We start from the raw sequence: 27,307 nt of genomic DNA on the forward strand, positions 1-27,307 counted from the left end.
TCACTACCAGACAATAGGGGGCGCACTAGAAGTAACAGTCTGGAAACTGGACTAGTATGAAAAACACAGGTGGAGTCGTTTTTCTGCAATTTAGAAAACAATTATATTAAAAGCGATGGTTAAAAGTTTAAGTTTGTATGTAAAAAGTAAGAACCGCAGGGAAAAGTCCGACAGTGGAGGCCTTGAACAAGAAATACATTAGAGTCAAGCATTCTGAGAATTTCCTGGAGGAGGTCAATTTAAAAAGTTCAACAAAACTACTAATTTCTCCAGGTACTGTTGTGTTCTAGTAAAATGGTTTAATTGTAAATGTAAAAACAGCTCATGAGGAGCTTAAGCTTGTGAGTATTTGTTGTCAACATTAGCAAAATGACAATTTGTTGTCAATGTTAGCTAAAGCTACAAATTGTGCTGACGTTTGTTTAAAAAAACAATGGCGAATGATGCGAGATAATGTATAAGTTTAACAGTGACGTTTGTCTCGTACTTTACAACTGCAATACCCTGGAGTTTATAATAATTTTTGGGGGTGCTAAAACTAAGCTAATTGCTAACTAATTGACTAATTGAACCACGTAATCACAAAGGAAGTTCACTTAACGATTGTATTTAACATTACTGCCACATATTATATATATATATATTGCATTCTGTGTTTTTTATTAATGTTAGTTAATAGTTTATTTCCTTTTTAAAAGGAAAAATGTGCATCAAAAGTTTACACTCCATTCCGTGATATTTCTCATATCTCAGAGAAATCCGCTCCGTGTTTTTCTTGAAGCTCTCTTCGATAGAGGGCAGGTAAGCCGCCCCGCTCCAGTTGCCATAGGTGGTTTTTTGTTATTTCCGGGTTTTTATTCGCTCTCGCCCCCTACTTTTCCTGGTGTTTTTTTCCTCCAGCCTGCACCGTGTCTGGATGAATTTGAATAGACTTTGAGAGGCAACGTCTCTCCTCCGGTGTACAGCAGCAGCACAAAGTCCCATGCTTTGGAAAACAATAAGATATGGCGGGATTGAGGGAACACTCCCTCGACAAGAAAAAGGACCTCGGGAATGTGGCCTTTCTCTGAGTTGTTTTGAAGTTTGTTTTATTGTTGTGAATACTTTCGGACTTGCTGAAGTTACATATATGATTTGAATATGCCCTTTCACCAGAGGACTGTTGAGCCGCGCCGTGTGAGTAGGCTATCAGCGAGGGAAAGCTGGAAACCGAGAGAGGAACCCGGGAGACGCAAACTGCGAAAACCTGTTTTATTCTCGTCTGCAGACGAGGTTAGCTGTCATACGCTGACCAGCATAATCCAGCAGCTTTCAGACCTCTCCCGACATGCCAGCGACATCTTCCTGGACATTGAAATGGAGGCAGGGATGGTGTTTAGGAGGTCCTGCAGGATCCAAGGACGGCTGCACAATCTGCAGAGCCAAGTCTTAAAGCTGGATCCAAAGAAAGTGAAAATCCGTAAGTTTAACTAACACTTAAAGCTCGCACACGCATTATGAGTGGGTTTATATGTTTACCTATCAGCTAATTTTATGTATTTTCGCTGAAACAAATTAAACACACATATATGAGACAGGTGCTCCTGAGAGACATTGGTCAGATGCAAGGTGGCTGTCACATTTTGACTATTGATACAAACAAAAAAGTGACCTGTGTGCCCTGAACACACGGCTGTCTGTCTTTAGTCACACTCCCTTTAATATGGACACGGCGTCCTGTCAAAAGTGATGGATTCCCTCTGATCAGTGACCATCTGTGTCTGAAGAAAGACCATGCTCACAGGAAGCTTCACAACTGTTTGGGGGTTGTATTGGTAAACAGAAAGATAAATGGAAAATCAATTCCCTGATTAGATGTGTTTTTTATATGGTGTCATTATACAGCTGTTGCTTGCAGACAAACGGTGATTATATATTGACCCAAACCCAGGTTCATGCCTGAGTCAGCCAACATTAGGAGTGGAGATAAATAAGGGATACTTCCTCAGATCTAACAGTTTGTTTTGGGTCATTATGGGATAAAGTTGCCCATTGATTTCCGGCTTGCTTGTTTATCTAATTAGCTTCAACAAGGATGTTGTGAGGTAGGATTAATAAGACCAGCCCAAATTCCACTGAGGGTTTTGGTCCTGACTCACGTGCTTTTGTTTCCTTTTTTACCATCCTTGTGATTTATGCTTTGCGTCGCCACGTCGTGGTTCTGATGTTGACTCACTCCTACAGGGTCAAAACTGGTTATGCAGAAATGAGCTGAACCGATCCCAGATATAAGTATATGAGCAACAAGTTAGTCATGCTCACTTCTTTGTGATCGCTTCCAGACGGCTTCTGTTATCTGTATCTGTTTTAATGCAAAATTGTGGTTTCCTCTGTTTATTCAGCCATTTGGAGCAAGCCAGCAGCTGAAGACAAAGTTGGGAGAGCCCGACAGGAATGCTAGCTCACACATGGCCCCAAGCATAGCACTGACTGCACAGGAGACTTGGCTTTCAATTCATTGTGTGTCAAACTTGTCAGCTTCATTTGAAATTTTCACCCACATATAAAAATCTACTTCCTTTTGAAGTGCCCTCTAGCGTTTCTCCAGGAATAGGGGTGTTTGATTTGAATATGTCAAACAAGAACAGCTGGTGATGATTTGAATGAAAGTTATTGTTTAACTTGTGTGACATCATCCACCAGAGACATATTGTAGTATTTCTGAGCTGTTACTGGATTACAGAGCGTATAATGAAGGTTCAACCTCAACTCTTTGAAGAACCGTATCTTATAATAGCTTTGGGGAGTCCTAGAAAGCCAACATTTGCTATACATGTGCTATAGCACTCATGTAAATGTTCAAAAGCAGCTGGTCACTGCTGTGTTCTCCTACTACTGTGGGTCTAACCTAAGCTCAGAGTTGGATCATATTTCTGGGGAGGGGGAACGAGAGAGGCCCCTTCATGCTTGAAGGCTGCTGTTGAAAGAAGGTCCTTCTTAATTTGTTTGCATCCACTCAAGGTGGTTAGATAGAACAGGGCAAATGGGATTTCCTGTCCAGACTAGCATCTATCCATTTGTGCCTTTGGTCAGATCCCTGAGGTGGCTCTGTCAGGCCTGAGGTGGGAACATCTCACACTCAGTCAAAAGTTTAAACAAAGTTGGATTGGCTAGCTTGGGTGTCCGCATTGATCGTGGTTAGCTAAACAGCCTGTGCTGGCTCAGCCTGATGGGTGAAATGAGAGAGTTTAGAAGCTTTAAAGGTGTGGAAGTATGAAAAACATTTTTAAAATCTTATTTCTGATTATAACCGGTCACTCTGAGCTTTTCGTGCAGGCTGAACATGAAAAGTCTCCCACACCTATCTCCTGCGTTAGCCTCTGATAGAAAATAGATGGTGAAACTCTAGGATTAAAAACGCCTGACAGATCTATGTCATAGCGTCACGTAACATTCATGGACTCACCCATCTTTACCCGAGACAAAGAAGGCTGTTTTAGCATCCAAGAAACTGCAGAGGACGTCTCAGCTAACAGAAGCTAACTCCTCCAGGCTTGTGTTATTTGTGGAGATGAAACATCAGCGTTGGAAGTCAGCGTAGTCACCTTGCTGTTATCCAATCAGAGCAAGATGTCCAAATATCAGGAAAAGACTCCCAAAACCTGTTGTCTGAAGCTCAGCTGTGATTTAGCTCACTGCTAGTTCCTGGATACGGTGTCCCAGTGTTTTTTTGTTTGTTTGTTTGTTTGTTTGCCCCTCTCCAAGTATGACTTAAGCCTGGTTCATGCTTCTCAGTCTGCGTCAGTGCGGAGACACGCAACGTCCTTGCGGGCCTGCCGGAGCGCTCCGCATGGACGGATGGAGTCAAGCTCTCTTTTATAAACATCCGTCAGTCGAGTCGGACAACGCAAGCTTGTGATTGGTCAGGGCACCGTTGTTGTCTCCACATCCGCCATTGCGCCCTCAAAAACATAACGAGAGCCGAGGATAACTAGCGGCAGACACGGAGCAGCTTCAAGAATACCTCACGGAAAAACTCTAAAAACACGAACGTTTAATTCCCCCGTGACTGGAGGAGTGAAAAGATGCGCAGCAAGCGTTTTATTTGTGGACGGAAATGACAGGAAACGTGGGTTTAGAGGTGGCGAGCGCATGAAGAGGTGGAGGAGGATGAGAGACAAATATGTCCGTGTTAAAAAGTCTCTTATACACAAAAACACAATATATAAACACACTATCTTGTACCGATACATGACAGGATACCACAGAACAGCGCTACGCCCTCTGCTGTCCTGCCGGGGAATTGCTTTGCAACACTCTCCAGGAGACGGAGAAGTATGAGAGCAAAACGCTTCCGTCAATCCGTGCGTGTCTGTCCCTTGCGGAGCTGACGGAGAAGCATGAACCAGACTTTACAAGGCAAGACCACTGCATATGTCTTGATTGAATTGAGTGTGCCACACCTTTAAATACAAGTCTGAGAAAAAAAACTTATTGAAGCAATATTCTTATCTGTTACATGGGAAGAGTGAATTTTTTTAGGGTCTGTCAGAATTGGCAGTAAGAGCCTGTAGAGCTGTTTGAGAATTTAAAATGTGTTTATAAGCATATATGTAACTTATGCAAATGCCAGCACCTCATTGAGCTGGAAGTGTTAGTGACTGTCCTGCTGATTTGGTTCGTTCCATTTAGTAGTGGAGGGAGATTTCTTTATTTATGCATCACAACATGGACATAAACCATTCTGGATCAGTTTGAAAATCAGATGTCACATACTCCAGGCCCAGAGAGCGCACCCCTCCATAATGTTTAATTTGCTGCTCCAGCACACCTGAATCAAATGGTTGAATCACCTCCTCATCATGTCGAGCTCCGCAGAATCTTGTTAATCATTCCATTTAAATCAGGCATGCAAGGAAACGGATGACAGTTGTATGATGGTCGCCCTGGAGGACCTGACAATGCTACTAATGGTAATAATGTGGAGGAACATTCATGCAAAAGGTGGAACTGTACTGTCTGTAACAAATGTAATGGCTTTAATAATCATTTTAATTTAATTAGTGACTTGGGGCTTACCTGTTACACACACACACGCACGCACGCACGCACGCGCGCGCGCGCGCAAGCGAAGCTATGTTCCCAGCTGACCTGTTGATGTCAGTAGCTCACCTTATCTCTCCCTCACACTCAGACACACCGAGCTCAGAGCATTCCACCTCTATCCCTCAGATATTTATAGTCGAATGTCTTTGCCTGATCTTTCGTCTGCTGCATGCCATCATGTTTAGGGTGTGTTGCTATATCCTAGTGCTTCTCATAGACCTTTGTGTGTGTGTGTGGGAACTTGCCCTCTTTGCTTGTACTGCTGATGGACACTTGCTGCTCAGGCTGCCCTGGTTGTGATTGGCAAACACAGCGACTCTGTTACGCCATAATGACACTGAAGCTAATCCGCCTGACTGAGATCCAAGTTGTTTCCCATTTGATTCTCAGTCATGCATGAACTAATTAGTGTTTTTAAAAATTCTTTTCCTGTTTGCCACCTAAAGACGATGTGCATGCGTATACAACGCTGTTTAGCCTGCGTCGGTTCCCTTTATTCACTGTTCACTCTGTTTCTCTGGGGTCCGCTCCATTCATCGATGGACAGAGCAGTCGTTACGCAGTCAGAATCTACAAGTCATTTCCCACAGGCCTCGTTTCAGAGAGAGGAGTCTGGTCTGGTTCTAGAGGTCGACCCGCTCCCACAACGGACAAAAGAACCGAGGACGGATGGAAAAAAAGGAGAACATTTCTGAGAATGAGCGGTTGCGTTTGAAGAAATTAAGTTATGAAGCTAACGCTACCACAGAGCTGTGTGTGTGTGTGTGTGTGTGTGTGTGTGTGTGTGTGTGTGTGTGTGTGTGTGTGTGTGTGTGTGTGTGTGTGTGTGTGTGTGTGTGTGTGCACACGCGCTTGAACACAGATGTGACATGACATCAGGATGTTCTTTTGTCACTCCTTTCTGTTTCTGCTTTCCTTCTTTTCCCTTTCTGTCTTCCTGTCCTATATATCTGTCCTGCTTTGTCCCTTCCTGTTCTCTCATATGGTTTCCAGACCTTTCCTCTCTCATCTCCGTCCATCCTCTACACACTTTGATGTCAGCCCTCATACTGCCACACTGACCACAACAAACACAAGACCCCTGCTCACCCTTCATCTTTTACTCACTCAGTCTTTCTATAATCAATTTATTAGCTCCCTCCGTGCATCTCTCTCTCCTTTTTGCTCTCCTTTTTGCTAGCAAGAGCACCAGCCCCCATCCTGTACACTTTCTACAGAGGCACCATCGAGAGCATCCTGTCGTGCGGCATCACTGTGTGGTTCGGAGCCTGCAACGTTTCCTGCATTAAAACCCTCCAACATATAGTGAGAGCAGCAGAGAAGGTCATTGGGGTCTCTCTCCCCTCCCTACCAGACATTTACAACACCCGCCTCACAAAAAAGGCCCTTCGCATTGCGGCTGATCCCACTCACCCAATGCAAAGCCTCTTCGAGCTGCTGCCGTCAGGGAGGAGACTGCGGAGTCTCGAGGCCAGGACCAACAGACTGAAGGACAGCTTTATCCATCAGACAGTTAGGAAGCTAAACTCCCTCCCGGCTCTCCCACCTCTCCTCTCTTTTCCCCCACACTCTCTCTGAGCTTGGTTACTGTTTTTATACTAAATGTTTATTTTCTATCTAGCGAGAGTTTGAGAGTAACGTAATTTCATTTCTCTGTATGTCCTGTACATGCGGCAGAAGTGACAATTAAACTGACTTTGACTTGACTTTGACTTTCTCTATGTATTCATCTGAGAAATGCCCAGAGGCAGAAAATTTTAAATAAAAATTTAGGAAAGTGAAACGTAAATCTTAATAATTTATATTTAAAATGGGTAATTTACCCAAGCTATTTTCAGAAAACAAAATAAATTGGAAACATTTGTGGTTTCATTGATCCCAGCTCTCAGAAGTGGGAAAACGGCTAAATCTCCAGACTAAAGAAGTCTCCGAGCATTAAGACTGCATCTGATCTACCAAACATCCAGTCAAAACGTTTTATTTGTAAACAAAACAATATAAGATCTCATTTTGGATTCGTATAAAAGCTCAGAACTGAACTTTGGGAGTGGGCAGCAGCCTCAAAGAACTGGCACATTTGTTTTTATTACCATTACAGATCTAAACCCTTTCACATCAATATTTATTTAGAGTTTATTTTGTCTGATTTGATTTTTCTTTTGGGACATTTGCTTTGTCTAATTTCACCACTTGCTTGGCTTGTGTTGGTTTATTGCTCCCAAGATATAAATAATAAAAGAAATAAGGTTGGAGCTCAGAATATACCATCGTCAGTCATGTCATTACTGTGAGCTTGAAAATTAGCAGTTCTTTCTAAAAATGACTTTTTATGAATAAAAAAACTTTTCCTTTGTAGAATTTGTGTTGTTCCTCTTGTGTTAGCATGCTGGGCTAGCTTAAAGGGGCAGTTCCATTGATCCTACATCACAAAGACTTCCACATCGTGTGTTGTTCCCCCTCCGTACAATTACTGGGGGAAAATCCCTGGTTTGGGTTTCCGAGCAGACCACCCTGCCCTCCACAGTGATGTAAGCAGTACCCACTCTGGCTCTTTGACAGAAACAGCAAGGCAGACATTTTAAGTGTCTTTTTTTTTTAATTGCAAAAGGACAAAAGAGGAATCAGGCAAAGCTTAAAGGATACACCACATCCTGTGTAGTATAAGATCCCATCAGGTGTACTAGAGGCAAACACGCATCCATACAGTGCGTAATGACAAACTGCAGCAGGTGGAAGCTCATCTAACAGGAACATAAAGGCTATTGTTGTCCAGCGTCTGCACTCAAAGCCCAGACACATGCAGCTTCTGAAACAGAGCATCAGTGCTTCAGGAAAAATAAACATCTATCACAGAACAAGCTCGCCCGTCCGAACACAGACTCACACGGTCGTGTTAGACGCTGAGGAGCAAATATTATCCAGAGTATCGGTGGAGTTTAGTGTTGTTGGATCTGTGTGGGCTGAACACAGCTTGTTGAGTGAACCCAAACAAGCTGTGTTTTTAACTTGGTTGTGGGAAAAAAAGAAGTTTGAGTGTTTTTTTTACTATATTTGGAACGTCAGATAAGTCAGCAGCTGGCTGACTCTTTTTGAGGCGCAAATTGTCTTTAAACATTAGTGACCTTGGGCAGCTTGGATTTCCTCAGCTGAATGAACACAAGTAATAAGAGGATCATTACGTTTTTTTGTTACTAGAGAAAAAAATGTTTAGTACCCACAGGGACCATGTGTTAGTTGTTTGTTTTTATTTGTGTATTTCATTTAGCTGCTTTTAGAGCAGACTGATTGCTTTTTATAGTACGATGGTAGATTTACCCTAATAAAAAATTACCAAAATGCTTCAATAATGGACAAAAATGTTAATTTTGTTTTGATGTAGTTAATTTTCCACAGTTTTGCAATGGAAAAGTTTCATGTTTAAGTCTGTAAAAAGTTGCGTATCGACTGTCAGCAGTGTGAGGAGGCAGGGTGTTGTCGGTGTGAAGGGTGAGCTGTGTTTACTGTAGCATCAGGGGAGTCTGTAAAAGAGAAACCTCTTTAGTATGAAATTATGCCACGTTGGAAAAACTCTTCAGTCCAAAATAACTCTTTTGGCCATAACGTTTAGAATTTATGTAGTCGAGATAATGGAAAAATGTTTATTTCCTGTCCTGGTCACCACCCTGCTGTGTGCATTTGTCAGCAAATGGCAACACAAAATGTCCCAAGCAGGCCAAAGAGTTTATAATCACATTAATCTGGATTATTACATAAATACTACACCCTCTACCGTACTACTCCCAGCAGCAATCGGAGTGTTCTTTTTCTCCTTTGTCAGACGTTTGTGACAGTCTGCATGGGTCTGCGCCACTAAAATGTTTTGATTTGAATTACACGCTATATTTAGAGTTTAAATTCTTTCCATAATGGTTGAATTAATAACATTACGTAATGGGAAGGAGAACAAATGCTACAAGATGTGTTTGATTACTGACCTACACATGGTCTCGTCGAGGTTAAAGTACACACTTTGAAAAATGAGACATTGTAGAACACCCAAAAAGCAAAAAGATACTACGTCTAAGAGTTAATGAAACTGTAGGGTTTGGTAAATTGAGTGCTTTAAAAGCTCAATATGTATTCTACTTATGACCATTAAGCTGTGGTACTCTATCAAAATATAGAATATCAACCTACAAATAAACATGCAATCAATGTAATCTCAACATAACATTCATTTCAACCTTCAATCATTGAGCACAGATTAATGAAAACATTTCATTATATTATAATTATAAGTAGTAATAAACCGTTTATTAAATGATTATTTAGTTTATAAGTTGTAGAAGTTCATATCTTGATTTAGGAAATCCGGGCTGTGAGTGTTCCTTATATGGAGGCATGAAGAGTCCTGAAAGATTGGACCTTGAGGAGAGAATGTTATTGTTGACTTTTCGTTATCTGTGTTCAGAGCTGCAGGCTCTGAGCTCCAGCTGGTGGGATGAAGGCAGGCTGATTTAGAGGGGACACATGCAGTCTCGTGTCTCCTTTTTGACCTGATGTTGAATGGTCAAACAGTACCTAAAACTGACCATTGCTGGACGTTATAAAACCATTACTCTAAAGTTCTTTTAGCCAGAAGGATATTTATATTGTAAAATAAGATTACGATTAATGCTGACATGCGTCTGGATGTCATTTACCCAAATACTTCTAGCACATTTCTCATTTCTGACTTGCAAAGAATCAAACCAGTTACTGGCTCAGTTTCACCAACCCACAAATGAATCATGTCTAACTCACTTAAACATTCTTAATTTTTTCTGATTATAATCAGTCACTCAAAGTTTTTCATGCAGGCTGAACATAAAAAAGTCCTACACCGATCTCCTGCATTAGCTTCTGAAAGATAATAGATGGTAAAACGCTACGATAAGAAAAGCCTGACCAATCTACATCACACTGTCACTTAACATTCATGGACTCACCCATCTTGACTCAGAGGCTTGGGGTCGGAATCAGAAGGGTTTTATTGCCATATGTGCGAGAATCACAACATTAGGAAATTGCTGCGGTGCTTGGTGCAAAAAATAAAAATAAAAATAAGAGATGAGCAAATATAGGAAGTAAGAATATAATCATGATAAAATAATAACGTGGCAAAACTCATGACGGGGAAGGCTGTTGCTGGTTTAGCGTCCAGGAAACAGCAGAGAACGTCCCAGCGCTTGAACTCCCGCCAGGCTTGTGATATTTGTGGAGATGAAACGTCAGCGTCAGTGGTAGTCGCGTTGCTGTTAGCCAATTTGTGTCGAGATGTCCAAATATCAAATCTCTAATATCCTATCCTGACGTGTTAAGCCTGGTTCCCACTGTGCGATTTTTGGTAATCTTAGCCAAATCCTTCGCTGTGAGCAAAATCATGACAAAGAAAACGGTGAACATGAGGGTGATTTGCATATCAGTGAACGTACAGTGTGGCCGGCGCTGCGACAGCTTAGTGAGCCGTCCCACGACCAAACTCAGCCTCAAACAGTCTTCAAGCAGTGCTTGAAAACCTACGACTCCTGTCTGCATCCGACCAATGAAAACACACCTTTGGGATGCAGCAGCAGCAAGACTCTGCCTTTCTGAGCTTCGGTTTCAGCCGGAGTCTTATACCAAAGCAAGGGTTTTGAAAACGATTCTTGCTCTTTGAGGAAGATGAGCTGGGTCATGAGCTGATTCTAAAAAGAAGTGTTAACGGCGGCACTTTTTTCTCTTTTCAGCTTTGTTTTGGTTAGGGGTCTGCTTAGTGACATATGCTTTTGGGGGATGCGCTCATGACGTTGCGTGAACTGCTGGAGCAAGATGTCGTGCAGTATGCCTCACTGAAATCTTGAGCTGTACAGTGTGCCGCCTTTCTGGAGTTCTCAGTGTGACATGAACAATCCTGTGCGACGGCCGAAATTTGCAGTGTGATCCCGGCATTAAGCTCTCCTCTGATGTGGCCCTCTGCTCGTTCCTGTAACAAGCGCATCTGAGCATCATTCTCCCGAGTATGACTTGCAAGGCATTCATTCCTACTAGACTACTGCAAATGTATTGGTTAAACAAGTGAACCACACCTTTAACAAGAACAACAAATATGGCCTTCAGGTTCAGCAGCTTTGTATACTTTTCTAATTTGTTTATTGATGACTGAGGGTTTGTATTTCTCGTGCCTGAAGCAGATTGTCATCAATCTCACCCTGTTCCCTGAAACACGTGTGTGTGTGTGTGTGTGTGTGTGTGTGTGTGTGTGTGTGTGTGTGTGTTTGTTTCCTGCTCTGAATTATGACGTACAGCCAGCTGGAATCCCCATTGACTACTGAATTAACCTACTATAGCAGCTTCAGCAGCCTGCTTTATCTACAGAGACATCATTATGGGGGCTTTTGTTAAATGTTCATTTCTGGATCGGTGCTCAGTTCGTCTGTACCCTTCCGTTTATTGGTATTTGTGTTTTTGTGAGATGAAGTGTGCCAAAGATGGTTGCCATGTTGTTTAGCCCTCTATTTCTGCTGTTTGGATGAAAGCATCATTTTTGTCTCATTTGAATGAAACTGAAGTGCTTTTATTTTTATGTACAGTTGCTTTACAGTTATGAAATAGTTAATTAAATGAATATGGCTTTAGGGGAACACTAGCTGACTGGTTGCAGCTTGTGCATGCTGAAATACAACACTGAACTTGGATGAACACAAACAAGTTTGTAGCCAGAAGCTGCAACAATATCGTAATTCTGCTGTTGAGCACAAAGTGGTGCATCAAAACAGTTGCTTATTGGAAAAAAAGTATTTATGTTTAAAAAGTGCATTGAGATGAACTTTCCTATGCCACACAGTGGGACGGGAATTTTCATGAAGATTATGAGGAGTTGTATTTGATGCAGACACTGAATGGTTAATCTCTTGACACCGCTGGAGTCTGAAGGCTCATTCATGTAGATACTTGGTATTGGAGGCAGCAGGTGAACAAAAGCTTAGATGAAAGTGGGAAACAAAGTGTGTATGTGATTGCGTGTTATAGGAAGTATGGGTGTGGGGAGGTGCAATTATGGATATCTGTAATTGCATGTTACCTTAGTCGGTGTTAAATGTTGACATTTCAGCTCTCTGAATGATACAAACCTAGACTTTAGTGGATATATTATGGTCCCTCTGGCATTTTTCTGTTGCTGTTGTTGGCTTGACTTTTTCTCTGTACCAGTTGTGGAAGTTTTTAGTTTTCTGCACATTCAAACTGAGCCAAATTTTAAATATAAACCCATTTTTTGCTGCTTTAAAACATTCCAGACATCGATGTGACACTTCTGGTTTGGACTTCTTTTTGACATGCGAGTAAATCTGAATGAGCAAACCTCTTTTGCTTGTGAGTTTGCACAAATGGAGTCGTTTTGTCAGTTTTTAGGTTCTGGTATATTGACTCAGCTGTGTGCTCGATCGGTTCGAGCTATTATCGTCTGTGTGGTTTGATTAGGTGCTTTCTTTAGCTGCAGGTGTTTTTTCTCTTTTACCAAAAGTTTTAGACTCGTACCATGACATAGCTATAGATAAAGAAATAAATAGAAGCCATTGTAGTTGATGAGAGTGGGCACACGGGGAGCGCCACGTCCCTGAAGCGCCGCGCCTAGGCGCTGAAGATAGGCACCAGGTGCGGCTGTTTATAACATTGTGGAGTACTTTATAACAGACATTACGACGCAGAGGGGCTTTACGGTCCAAACCCAGTTGCAGTTTTGATAACTTTAAAGTAGGGCTGGGCGATATGGAAAAAATAGAATATCACGATTTTTTCCAATATTTTCTCACGATTTCGATTTTATCACGACTTTTTATCCATGAATAGCATAACTTCAATTGCGTATTAAAGAAGAGAAACATTGAATAAATAAACATTTATTCATATTAGGGATAATCAACACAGTGCTAACGCACTTATATTTTAAACTCACACCAGAGATGATAAAAGCCCTGAGAGAAACAATTACAAAAATCAGTTTTTCTCGTTTTTCAAGTTACTTAACATAAATTAAAATCGTAAACATATTTAAAGTGCAAACATGTCAATTGCAAACGTATTGTGCAAACATTAACTTGTTCAAAATACTATGTAGCTCCCAGTTGCTCATGTAATGGATAGTTAAGCTCAAATACGGCTCTGATGTGCGGCTGGACCAGAGATCGCTTGTGGTAGCAAATAACTGCGCATTCTGAATATTTTCTGCAATTCTCACTTTGCATTCAGCGTACATGCGTGGAATGGCGGTGTTCGAAAAATACTTGCGGCTGGAAAACTCGTAGCGCGGATCCAATGTTTTTATCATGTTCTTAAATCCCACTCCTACTGTTCGCACGGGACACAAATCTTTAACCAAGTGGTACGTCACTGCATCTGTCACGCTGTTCCATCGTCTGCTGTCTCTGTCGTAGGGAGTGAGTTTTGTGTTTCTGTTAGCGTTTGCTGCCTGGAAGAAGCACTAGCCGCTGCAGCCGCAGGCTTTTTAGCTTTAGCTGCCAGCTGGCTCTCATTGTATTGTTTGGGATGCCTTCTTTTCAAGTGAGTAAACAAGTTTGTGGTGTTGCCATCACTTGCCTTGACGCTCTCCTTGCAAACTTTGCAAATGACGTTTCACTGCTCTTTGTCATCTGGTGAAAAACCAAACCAGTTCCATATAATGGACGAGGCGTTCCTCTTCGGAACGAAAACCTTGTTGTCGCTCTCAGCCGCGGCCAAAGCCATGTTTGTTCACACACAGGTGAAAACAAGCGGGGCACTAATATATTACTATGATTCACTCTGATTGGTTAAGGGTCAAACAAAGGCGTGTCATTCGCCTGAGGTAAGTTCCCTTTTCATTCAGAGGCAGAAATTCAACAGCAGAGCTGTGAATCGTGATAAAAAGTTCTCTCAAAAATGACAGACCGTCAGATGTGTAGATCGTAAAACGGTCTAAAATCGTCATATCGCCCAGCCCTACTTTAAAGTACTATTAATCTTAAAATATTCAAATAAATAGCGTACTTAACATTTTTAATAATTTGTGTCTCACAAACACGACAGCAATTCTAATAACTTATAAACAGTAGTCATTTTCCGCTTACTGTTCTCAAGTCCCGCGTTTATGTGTAAATCTCGGGCGCGGCGCGTCCGCCTCCGGTATGCCCCAGGCTTTCTTGTAATTAAACATGTATTTTTTTCCTAAATACATTTAGTACATATTATGTAGAATTAATGTAAATTTTCAAGGACAAATGAAGAAGGACCATGAGCAGGAATTAAAAAAAAGGTTTTTAAACTTTGAGCTAGATCTGTAACATTGATTGTTGAGTTAGAAACTTGACCAGTTTCATACTTGACACCAATCTGCAGCCCTCTGCTGACAAAAATCTTAACTTGTTAGTTTTGGTTTAGTTGCTTTATGGCTTGTAGCTATAATGCTAGCAGTTAGCATTTTTAGTTCACAGACCATCAATAAAAAGCACAAGAAGAAAAAAAATGGCTTTGTTGCTACTAGACTTGTAATTATAATTTTTTTTGTCCAACAGTGTGGATCTTTTTACGTCATGGTTTATTTTAGTATTTGTTGGCTTATGTTCGTGTTAGCTTGTTATTAGTGCTAGCTAGACATAGACATAATGTAATGATAAAAAAAACTTATTGCACAACTAATCTAGTCTTTGTGCGAAAATCCCAGTGACCATTTCAGTTTCTCTTGATATTAAATCATCCAATTACATTAAAACTGGATTATGGGATGTTTATTGTAACAGGTATGTTTACATGCTGTAGCCAGGAACCACTTGGTGAAACTGTTTGAAGGAGCAGCTCCTGGCTGGAGGACATTACTCTGTTGTGGTGACAAAGTATCAGCTAACTGTTATTGTGCTCCTGTCAGTAGTGTCATCATGACTGAAGTTATTGTTGAGCAGTTTCAGTTGTGTCAGATTGTGGGAAGAATCTGGTTTCTTGCTGAGAGCTACGCTACGTGTTTCAAGTTCCCATTAGAGGATTATTTTACCCACACGCTCTTGTTTTGGGTTTACATTTGTATTTTGTTACAAATTTAAGTGTAAAAAAATTTCATTAAGTAGAGTGGAATCAGTTGTTCTCAATGTCATAACACCCAATTTATTTATAATACTCGCATGACGCACGTGTGTATGTGCGCGCACACACACACACACACACACACACACACACACACACACACACACACACACACACACACACACACACACACACACACACACACACACACACACACACACACACACACACACACACACACACACACACACACACACACACACCCTTTGTACGTTTGATCCTGTAGTCTGAGTGGGGCCCACAGGAGCTAACAAGGCATCACCACATAAAAGAACCCCTCCCTCAATCCCAACAGTGGGCTCCGACTGTCTGAGTGGAACCCCTCCCGCCTTCAAACACTTGGAAAAACTAGAATTAAAAAAGGGTCCTGAAGGTCCTGAGCGAGGTCGGGGTAGTGAGCTGGGTAATGATCCGAGTGAGAACTCTCGGTCTGAGGGGAGAAGAACTCCAGCAACCCCAGGAGACCCTGGAAGTCTGGAGGTGAAAATGAGTCTCTTTGTTGTGGGAACCCCGAGGCAGTGATGAGTGTTCTAGATGGAAATGTCAGATCCCGCAGGGCTGAGAGGAAAAGGGAAATCCATCAATCCTTGTCTTTTATCAATCTTAAATGTTCCAGTCTGGTCTTTTTTTATTATTACTAATTGATGTTTTTTCTGCCATATATTGTTTTAACTGTACATTTTGCACTCATTCTGCTAAAATTTACTTCTTATAGAGCCTTGGTGCAGATTCTTCTGATACATTTATGATTCTCCCTTGTTTGCTGCAAAGTCAGAACTTCCTGCTTTCAAAAAGAGCTCCATTGTTGTTCGGGGATTCAAACACAAGTCACTTTCACAGCCTTCCTTTGCTCTTTGTTCACTCTCTCTGACTCATCTTCCAATCAGTCCTTCCAACTGTGGTATTGCACACATCTTTCCTGTCTTCACCCTCCTCTTTGTGCTTCCTCTTTGTCTTATTTTATCTCCGGTGTAGATTTGAGGCTGACCAGTTGGACAGGAAAACGTGTAATAAGAAAAATCAATGCTAATTCCTAAGCTCTCTTGTTCTTATTCAGTGTTTTACGGCGCTTCAATCAACCAGTCAATCAATCAATCAAAGCTTTATTTATATAGCGCCTTCCGCAACCCTGTCAGGAACCCCAAGGCGCTGAACTTCACTCACTCGTATAGTGACAGTTTAGACTTGACAATAACCTCGTGCAGGTTTTTAGTCAGTAGAAGGAAACCCGAGTATCTTGAGAAAGAATGCAAATTCCACACAGAATGGTCTTAGCCGTTACCTTGCAACAAGATGGTTGCAGCCCAGAATCCGATCCTGGGACACTGCAGTTTGTGAGGCTGACTATTATTTAGGTCATTTAAACAATTTGTGTGGATATATTTCACTGCGGCTCCATGTCTTTGGTGGTATAAAATAAGGATTTTGAAATTAAATTAGACAGAAAAGGTACATTTGAGAGGAAACAAGCTGAGTGTTTATGGGAAACAGCCACTAATGAGATAAGTAGGTGTTCTAATTGGTCAGGGATGTGTGTGTGTGTGTGTGTGTGCGCACGCGCGCTGGGGAGGTGCTAAAGGCCTTCAGAAAAACAGCTGTCTTTTAGACCTAAGGCTGAGGGCAGAAGGTTGGAGGGAACCGTCTAAACACACACGCACCCTGTCCTCTCCCCATATGGAAACCCAACCCAGTCGAGCTTTCATGTGGTGGTGGACTGCTGATGGGAAGGGAGGCAGTTATAGGAGCAGGGAGGTGACTGTCTAGGTCTGCTCCTTCATGTCTCTTCTCTTTAGCCCATGACTTACGCTTATTTTTTAAGTTATTGAAGCAAATGACTGATGAGGGCTTTTGGACGCCACTCCAATAGTTTCCAGTTTGTCTCCAGAGTTTGGGTGGAGTTCATTGGGTGTAGTAAGTTTCGCCACATGTGTGGTTAAGCAATTAAAGATTGCACCCCGGTTCTCTGTGTGAGGCTCACTCAAAAAAGTGATGTAATATGTGGACAAATATTGTCTATTTCTGGAAGCAGTCGTGTAACACTTCAAATAAACACATTCACAAAGTGAAAATCCCAAGCAGCAAAGATGTAACTCATTACTGTCTACAGTTCTAGACAAACTCACTGCATTTTGAATTGTTTTGACCTTCAAAGTCCACTTCAGCCTCTCTCCCTTCTTTTTTAATTCCCCCTCCACATCACAAAGCCTCAGACACAGAAGCCCATTGTTTGAGCTGACACCTGCCTCCCAAAGCATGGCTTAGCCAGCATGAAAACTACAACGTACATATGTGTAGTCTCGTAGATTCACCTGGGTCTGGATTTTCTCTTTGGAATCAAGTTAAGTGTAATTATAAAACTATGGGAATTGTAAGTAGTTTCAATGCAATCAGCTGTGATGTTAGATTTTCAAACTTTTACGTAATTACAGTAAAATCACGTCCTGCCTCTATGTGAGGAATGGATCCTTTTTTATGTCACATGCATGCATTTTTTTAAGCTGCATGCATGTATTTTTTAATTTGCATGCATGTATTTGTAAGTTACATGCATGTGTTTTTGTGTGTTTTTATTCCCACAAAACCAGGAATTCCTTTTTTTACAGTTCCTGAATTCCTTATCAAGTTTTAATTGAGCTCATGAGAATAGTGAGTATTTATTTGGCTTCTCGTCTTTGCTGAAATTTTTGAGGCCTATATCACCAGTTCAGTGAGGTAAAGCAGAAATGTTTAATTTTACACACACATTTCTCATCTTTGGTCTCAGATAGGAATTAATTTTATTTTCTGATTCATATTTTAGTCTTTTGGGGTCAGCTAGATTCATAAATTCTTATTATTCATGGAGAAGCTTCTTTTGCCTACTGTTTTTTTAAATAAATTTAAATAATTTCTTATGTCTAGTTCAATGTGGTACTTGAGTCAAAATTAGTACAAGTTCTTTGCCATCTTTTCTTTGTTTTAGGCCTCAACTTGATTAATTTTAAACACAAATCTTGTGTTACAATAGAAGCATCCAACATTAAGTTTGCCATCCATTGTGTGTCTTTCTTAGATTTGGCCTTAAACATCATGAAATGCAGCTCAGTCACTTAGTTTTAGCCTCAGACTGACACAAGAGAAGCAAAATCATTCTCCACAAATGTGTGTTTATGCTGTTTTATGGCGTGTGTGTGTGTGCATGCACATATTTCTAACTGTGTGCCGAGTCTGGTTTAAAGCTTTGTCAATGTTTCCTCATATTGTTAATGAATGTCACATCAAAGATTGTGCGAGGCCGGTCATGCAAGCGCCGTGAAGCAGAGTTGCGATGGTTTTAGTCACACGTGCCATCGTGTGTTTCAACATGTGAAACTCATCCTTGTGGTTGGTCAACGAGTCACAAAGTCCTGAGGTTTTTATGTGTGCTTACAGAATGTTTTCTTTCATTGTTTTTGCAGTATTTTTCTTTTCAATGCACTTTTGCATGAAAGAATTGTTTGTTTTTTGCGGACATGTGAGCAGATTAAGGTTAAGAGCAGAGGAAAAGCACGAAGGTTGAACATTTTTAGTTAATGTGTGCATGCATTTTTTTATATTTGTTGTTGTTTAGTTGTGCAGTTGTAGCCACAATTTTCTGGTATTTTATATAAACTGAACCCAAGCTGATGTGGAACAAGGGGGGAAATGAAGCCTTTGTGGGCATACATTTGGCTAGAAAATGGTGAAGTAACATTTTTAGATGTTTTTCAAAAAACTGCACTTTTATTACATATATTTAGGTACAGATTCACTAAAAAAATTTGCTAAAGAAGATTTCTGCTGAATTAAATGATTGCTGGTTTTTACGGTAACAAAAAAGAGGATGTATAGTCTAGAGATTATCTGCTATGAATTGGTCATCATCTAAAGTGTTTTCATGTTTTAATCTCTTGCTGTGTTAGCTCGTTTTTAAGTTTAACTTAACTTCATCTGCTTGAGTCTATTAACCAGACTAACTCTTAGTCAGGCTTGCATGTCCCAGCATCCTGTTGGAGATGGCGCTGTCAACTACATCCTGTTCCACTTCCTGCTGCTGTCGCCGTCCTCTTTCTCCTTTAACACTAAACTCGAGCCTCAGAGGAAAAAATCTCTTCATCAGACAGCTGCCTCATCCAATTGCCATTCTCAGATTGTTTTTCCTGATTGTCCTCTTGTCCAGCAACAGGATGTGACACGTTTCTCGTAGTTGTTTCCTGTTGGATTGAAAAAGTGAAACAAGCGATGATGGACTTGTCTGTGGGGAGGGTTAGCTCAAAGTCTTCCGTAGGCTTCTCAGGTTATGATTAAAGCAAAGCACTGGTGCAAAAAGTGGTCCACATGCATAATTATCTTTAAACAAAAGAATAGAGTTCACTTTAACCCTAGATGATGTGCATAGGACAAACAAAAAGATAGATGTGTGGATGTAAGAGTCAACCACATGCTCTCACTGACTAAGCCTGGCTCAGCATAACTGACTTTTGTTTTATGGGTGTGAATCGTGTTTCGAAAGCCTCTAATTATGACAGTCTGCTTCAGCGCCACAGAAGAGACGAGGACTCAGGCTGGAGGGAGTTCTGACGGGCCAAGAAGCAGTGGTAAAAAATAACTGATGGGAGATGTAAAGCAGAGAGTTGAGGCGTGACGATAAGCAGCAAAGCAATAAAAAATGCAGATGTGTATTTAAGCTGCAAACTCCAAAATAATTACCTTTTGAATGCGTTGTTTCACTTTTTAGTTTAGTAAAACTGAAAAGTCCAGGTTGTGTGCAGATTCCTTCTGTCAAAACTCGGATTAAACCTGCAATTTTCTCAAGCTTGATTGCTCATCGGCTTAGTCCTGCAGACTTTATACCAATGACCCCCCAACTTGATAACTCAAAGAGGCCCAACTAGGACCCGTTGCCCTGGCAACAGCAGCCTACGGCAGATAGCAGACCACATCACCGTAGCAACCTGAGGGTTTAAGGGGGTCAGTGTTTAGGGACTTCTTAAATGCACCACCCTTCGTTACACACTCCCCTCTTTCTTTGTCAGGTTTCTGATTGGTCATTGTGTGTGGGGGGGTCTTTGCACGTGCGCTAAGACAAGTGTGTGTTTTTAATACGAGTGTGTGTTTTTGTGTAGTTTGTAAGTGGATAGAAGTGGTGCATCTGCATGCAGCTGTGTAGCCATATAGACATGCCTGTAAAAGTAACGAGAATTTTGTCCCGGAAGGAAAGAACCAGTCCTTTTGCAGGTAGATGTATTTCTTTTGTTTGGACATGTGTCTTAGCAAGGACACCACATTTAAGCTTAAGCAAACTAGTTATTAACCAGTAGATGTTTCTGTCTGAAGTTGTTTTTGCCTGAAGATGGTGTGATTGAAACATCTAAAGGTGAAACAGGGAGCTGAAGAAGGGAAATTAATGTGTGAATGGTGTGAATTGGGGAAAAAAGATGGAGAGAGGGGGTATAAAGCTCCTGCTGCTGTTTGGTTGTTGAGCTCGTTTTGTTCAAGCTGCTGGTGTGCATGCATGACAGACTCAGGAATTTAAAACGAGTGAATGGAAACAAATGGGGAAATGGACTTTTTGATGCAGGTGAATATTTCCATCTTTAACCATTAAACGTAGAATTTAGCTTTTGCAGGTAGACAGTGACGGATAAAAGAACCGCCATAAATCATTTATGGGAATTTTAGACTGTTTTTAAAATTCTGCATTTGACTACATTTGTATTGAAGGTGAGTCTTTGGAAGTACACGACCACTGAAAACATTAGCTGATTCTAGGTGTGGGTGATGCAAGTTTGCTTAATATTCTAAAGAAATTTGCTAAAATTAAGTTATATTTGTGATGATATAGCAAAAAATTTAACTCTGTCACTGCAGCTTTTATTAGTGGAAACGAGGAGCATTTTTATTATGACAGCATGAATATTAAGCTACAACCCTCTGCACAATACGCTGTCACCTATTACATTATTGTCCACATTGTGGAATCTGCTATAATGTCATATCCTCACTTTGAAATCCTGCAATCTCATATTTTAATTCAAATTTATTGTGAAATATATGATATGGCACAGTGCTATCCATAAAAATTAGATTAAAATTTTTAGAACAGCCGTAGGGAACAAACCCTAAGGCTAGTTTTTTTTTGTTTTGAGGAAATTAATATTTATTTGTATTTGATTAAATGTAAGACCTAATGATGTTAGCCCTTTGCATCATATATTTGTTGTGCATATGAATGTGTGTGTGCATGGGTGATTGTGTTGTAAAGCGCCTCGGGGTTCTAGGACTTTAGAAGGTGACTTATATTAATGTGAATAGTAACTTGTATTCAGCTGAATTGTGACCACTTTTTGTAGTGATAACAACAAGGACTGATCTGCATGAACTCCACTAAAAGAACAGGATTTTAATACAAATTCAACTTGTGTGTATATTAAAGTTTCTTGATTCTTAAATAGTTTATCTCAGCATTTTATTAGCAGCTCTTTGGAAACAGTCATGTTCAAAGCAGTCTTTTTACAGATGAAACTCAAATAATTAGACTTTGTTTCAAAACTCTACTTCACTACATGGCGTTATAGTGGACGAGTTTCTTTCCACTGGCAGAAAAGTGTAACGTTTTGGCTGTCCCAGAAGCAAAGGGATGCTGTCATTACTTTTCAAGACAATTTTTCATGTGCTGCGCTTCAAAAACATGTCGAACTCTGCTGTTTAGATTGGGCCAGACAGGAAGTCAATCATAAAGGCAGTGTAAAACATCCAAAAACCTTCAAATTATAAGTCACGTGCATATAAGCGTACGTGATTACGTGCAAAGCCTTCATAGTTAATGTAAAAAGAACAAACTATAAACCACTGACCTTTTTGGATACATGCAGCCGTCTTTCTCCTCGTATGTTATTGTGTGGACTTCTGAAATCACGCTTGGTGTTGCAATTCTCCCGTGTTTTTTGACTTTGCGGGACCAGCGGCATGAAACGCCTTCGCTATGGTTACACATCTAAAATGCTCCCGGTTGGGAGGAAGCTCGCAGGTAAAAAGCTGCTGGTATGTTACACACTTGCTTTCAAATCCGATGGAAAGAAGGGTTCACTTGTGGTCTGTTCATATAATTACAGATTTGCAACGCTGTCCAGGTTGATTAGGGTCAAGATGCTTTGGGAACAATCCCAACATTCACTCACTCATTCAGCTGCAAGAAGTAATGCTTGGATCTTCCAGGACATTGAAGCAGGATGTAAAGTTAATGTCTAAATCATGAAAGATGGATTTATCGGTGGTAAAATGGAAAATACTTTGTCATGATTGTCGCGTGAGATGTGTAAGGTTTGCGGATGTTCCTAAAAAGTAAAAAAAAAAAAAAAAAAGCTAAATTGTCTTCACTGACTTGGGAACAGAGTCTGAAACGATGGCAGTTCGATTTAAGATCATTATCCTGAGTTTCAGTTAGTTCTGTGCAGTTAAGAGTCTTCAGGCGCCGTTCTGTCAGAACGTCACTCACATGAACATAAATCTCCTTGGAGAACCTTAAGCAACCGCCCAGCGAGACTTCAGCTCAACCATAAACCGTGTCAGCGCTACAGTGTGCCGAGCAGATCTCACAGTCCTTTGACCCACATCACCTGTGTTCGTTTTTTTGTCCTGCCAGCAGCCTGTAGCTCCTGCTGGCTTGTCCAACCAGTCTGGTTGCCCTCTTAGATCTTGAAATTTACAGTCTTTCCCACTATTTTTACTTGGAAATTTGTCCCCCTTATCCCCCCCCCTTTTAATTAATTTATTTTTTTACATAAAGGAAATGGAACTTGTTCGGCCGGCAGTGACCTAAAATACATAAATATAATTTTACTTACCGAAAAAAATGAAGTGGAGACTCCTTGGACGCTCTGTTAGTGCAATTAATGCGACAGCAAGTAATTTTGTCCAACAATTGCACAAATAATATCCAAACAAGAATACACAACCACAGAGACTAAAAATCCCGGAACAGTTTTCAGGCCAGACCGAGGCTCTACTGAGGCCTTTCCACAGAGCTAGCTCTGCGGTCACATGGGTCTGATGCTCATTAATTATACAGAATTTTAGGCTTTTAATACACTTAAACAGAAGAGTGAGAACAAAATTCACCCCCCTCAGAGTTGTCATGAGTGTAAACTAGATCATTTAAACCAAAAACATTTTTTGGTACCAGCCAGGCTGTAAATATGTTTATTTCTGCTGTGAAATCGGTATTTTTAACATGGGAGTCGATGAGGATTTGCTCGCTTCTGACACCAGCCCCCAGCGGATGAGGGTGGAACTGCAATTTGTGGTACTTCCGGGTTGGCCCCAATTTTTGAGCCGCATTGTGGGGGCTTGGTGCAGACATTTGTTCCAATTTTTTAGAGGAACACTGATGTCAGTGTGTTTATCATAAAGCATCATATGTTTTTTCTGGACCAGACCTTTATTCAACCAATAATGCAATTAAAGCTCATTTTATCACGTTAAAGCAACACTTAATACGTTTCCCGTCTCTCTCTCTCTCTCTCTCTCTCTCTCTCTCTCTCTCTCTCTCTCTCTCTCTCTCGCTCTCTCTCTCGCTCTCTCCCCCCTACTGGTTGAAAGTGGAAATTATAACTATCATAAACAATGCCTGCTGTAGCTAATGTTAACAACGAGCTAACACTAGCATGATCCAACTGAAACCAAATGCAAAGTAAAAAGATTCACACTGTTTGACAACAAATATTACTTTCAAGTCCTGTAGCAACAAAGCCAGGTCACAATCAGTCTGTGATTTTGTAGCCTCCCTTAGTTGACTCAAACTAATGTTGGCTATGCTGATGTTCACTTTGGTTTTAGCTATTTGCTTCACTTCCAAAGACATTACTCTCTTACTTTTATTTCTGTGCTCCACTGTGATGCCAAAAAAATTCTTCTGCTTATTCTTTTTATTGACAGTCACCAAACTGAAAAAGCTAACTGCCTTTATATGAGCTACCAGCACAGTTTGAGTTTCTGGCTGAAGAACCACCAAAACCAAATTGAAAGCAATAGTGCAAGTGTTAAAAACTCATTAGTGTTGCTTCAAAGTCTTTCAACATCCTTAGACTAATCGTCGTTCAGGTTGTTTACTGCAGTGCAACCGTGCAGTGGTTCCTAATCTGGAGTTTGTGACCCCCCCCCCCCCCCCCAAGAGAGGCCCCACAAGATTACAGGGGGTCCCCACAATTTTGTCTGTACTAAGGTTGTGAGATTACCAAGATTATATTTGTAAAAGTTGCATGTATAAAATCCCAATAACACATCTAATAGTATAATCAAAACTCTGTATAATTGTAATAACTCTTGTCTTTATAAGTTTGTAGGGATGTAAGAAAATATCGGTATGGCAATATATTGTGATATTTTTTCCTGCGATATATCGATATTCAAAAGCCGTGTATCGGATTTTTGCAAGAATTTACATGCAAAGACTTTATTTTCTTTTGGTGCAATTCAAATTCCGACCGCTAGTAGGCAGCAGTGTGCACTGTGTTTTGTTTCCACCATTGAAATGCAAATCTCTTACCATGGTTCAGATACCTCATGTTAAACATGTTTCATTTCCTACAATAAATTCAGTCTAGAAAAATCGCTAATATTGTCTGGCTGAATGTATCGCAATGTATCATATTGTCTCTTCTGTGTCGTGATAAGTATTGTATTGCCAGAATTTCACCAATAAACATAGGATGTGGGCCTGGGGGTCTTGGCTTGAGCAAGCAAGAGAGTCCTCGAGGAAACAAGGTTGGGAACCACTGCTTTACTGGATTTCTCTTCAGACCCTTTGGGGGGAAAGCTCTAGAACAACTAATAAGAAACCGTATGTTACCTGGATCATGAATATTTTCTTGTAGCTGCGTTTTAGTGATGAGATACTGTTTGTCTAGATCAGGTGTCACCAACTCCAGTCCTCAAGGGCCACCATCCTGCTTGTTTTCTGTGTTCCCTGCTTTACCACACCTAATTGGAGTAATTTAATCCACTTCATAACACTGCACAAGCCTGTTAATTACTCATTCATTTCAATTAGGTGTGTAGGAGCAAAGAAACCGCTAACATGTGCAGGTTGTTTTCCCTCGAGGATTGGAGTTGGTTACCCCGGTCTAGAGTTTAATTTTGAGTATGCACATTTGAGTGCTGCTTAAAATGTGTGTCTCTGTGGCCTTCAGGGCTCATTTTCTTTAAAATGAGATAAGGTGTGTGTGTTTAAACATGTATCTACATGTGTGGGCTGAAGGCTCCACAAGACCTTTAGTTTCTGTCTCTACAGGTTATTAACTCTACTTTTCCTGAGTAATTAAGAGCTTTTTGGGCAAAACGTGAATAACTTTGATCTATGTTTCTTAACGGTAGGGAAGATGGTTGTGTAAAAAGCAGTTCAAGCAAGCAACATTTTGAAAAGAAGAGTTAAAAAGACCATTCAAAAGTCTAACCCTCTTTTTTTGAAGAGTCACAGACTGTTGCGGTCTATGATGATGTCAATGCCAAAACTACTAAAACAAAGATTTGACTGACCTTTCACTTCAGGAAGAATCCGTGCGTTTCGAGAGTTATCCGTTCTTTCATAATCCGTTGTTGAATTGTGATCGGCAGAAGCTTTTCCGGTTCGCGCCTCACAGTTTTTACAGCAGCGGCCCAAAACGATCTCCTAACACATGGATTTTCTGTTTCCTGATCACGTGATGTGTGACGTACGTGGATGGAGATCGGCTTTCGAGCTTAGATGTTTGTTCTCACATTGTGGGGGCTCCTTCTGATGCCCACACAGTAAAAAAATGGAAATGCAGTGAACGGTTAGATTTAAAATGATGACTTTTGTTGTCAATGGCAGTTAATGAGTTCAGAACAGGACATTTACAATGATTTAATTAAGTTTTTCTAGAATTGTTCATTTCAGGGGCAATAAAAATTATTCCTGTTTTTGACAAAACATTTAATTTATTGGTTTTAACTGGTATAAAAGCGCATTTTCAACCAAACAGCTCCACTTTAATTCTTCTTTAAATAATAAATTAATGCATTTAAGAAGACTAAAGCACTTTTGCAGTAAAATATTTGTTTCTATCTTATGAATGTATGATTGATCAGATTGTTTGAACAGTTTGGCTCAGTATAAGTTTGATCAGATATTAACAATGCCCTGATGGTCATATTTATTTCACTACAGCTAGATGCTGTTGCTGAGTAGTCTTTATTTTTCTACAGATTTAATTAGAAACAAAGCCACTTGTTACAGCAATCTTTCATCAGGTAAAATGTCTTTCTTTAGACTGTCCATTTAACAGGTGAGTTGTTATTTAGTCAGGTGAGAGAGCAGAATGGATTAAAGTCAAACAAAACTTTATTTACACTAGAGACCATAACAAGACTGTACCTTATACTTAGCTATGTGAGTCATTGTTTCAACACGGTCTGATGGCTTTATGACTTAAGCGTTACAAAGGGACTGGTGTGGTCTACTGGACTCTAACTAAATAAGCGATTTTCTCCAGGAAATTTTGGAAAATTTCTAGTTTTCTTATAAATATAAAGCTTTATCTTTTTTCTTTATGTGCATTGGCAATTTAACTTCATGACACACTGGTACTGACACTATTTCTCTCTGCCTTTTTGCAGAACTAGGCCTTAGCACTGGTTTTTCTCAAACTTTTATATAATGATGCAGTATTTTAGCATTTTTAAATGCTTGCAGTTAGGGTTTCATGACTCGTAGAATTATTGTGGGTTCTCTCCTTTTTTGAGTATGAAATCGGAACATTCCCTTATCATAAAACCGATTAGTCAAACACTTTATTAGCTAAAACAGTATAAACGTAGTAGATTTCTGTTTTTGGTTGCTATAATTTATATTAATTACACTTAAATAGCAGCCAATATTTTCAAAATACCTGTAATCTAAAAATATAAAAACTAATAAAATAAATAAGTCCGTTCTTAAAGGGACTTTTGAATTTTTATGCTCGCGATTGCCCCCTCAGGCCAAAAGTGTAATGGCAGCTTCAATAGTAGGCTCATGCATGAGGCGCGCCGTGCGCATGCTGTACGTGCACACGCCTTAACGAAAATAACAGCTGAGACAGTCAGCTCTGTGTGT

General features: G+C 40.5%; 1 protein-coding gene across 2 annotated transcripts in view; it reads left to right on the forward strand.

Moving 5' to 3' along the window:
* Positions 1–995: 995 nt before the first annotated feature.
* Positions 996–27,307, forward strand: part of nhsl1b (NHS-like 1b) — a 115,119-nt gene continuing 88,807 nt past the window's right edge. For both annotated transcript variants that reach the window (XM_015947326.3, XM_015947328.3), the window contains exon 1: positions 996–1,459. In XM_015947326.3, coding sequence (XP_015802812.3) covers positions 1,141–1,459 — 319 coding nt within the window. In that variant the 5' untranslated portion in view covers positions 996–1,140. The remainder of the gene's footprint in view (positions 1,460–27,307) is intronic.

This window comes from Nothobranchius furzeri, chromosome 2 (assembly GCF_043380555.1).
Source record: "Nothobranchius furzeri strain GRZ-AD chromosome 2, NfurGRZ-RIMD1, whole genome shotgun sequence".
Classification (NCBI taxonomy): domain Eukaryota; kingdom Metazoa; phylum Chordata; class Actinopteri; order Cyprinodontiformes; family Nothobranchiidae; genus Nothobranchius; species Nothobranchius furzeri.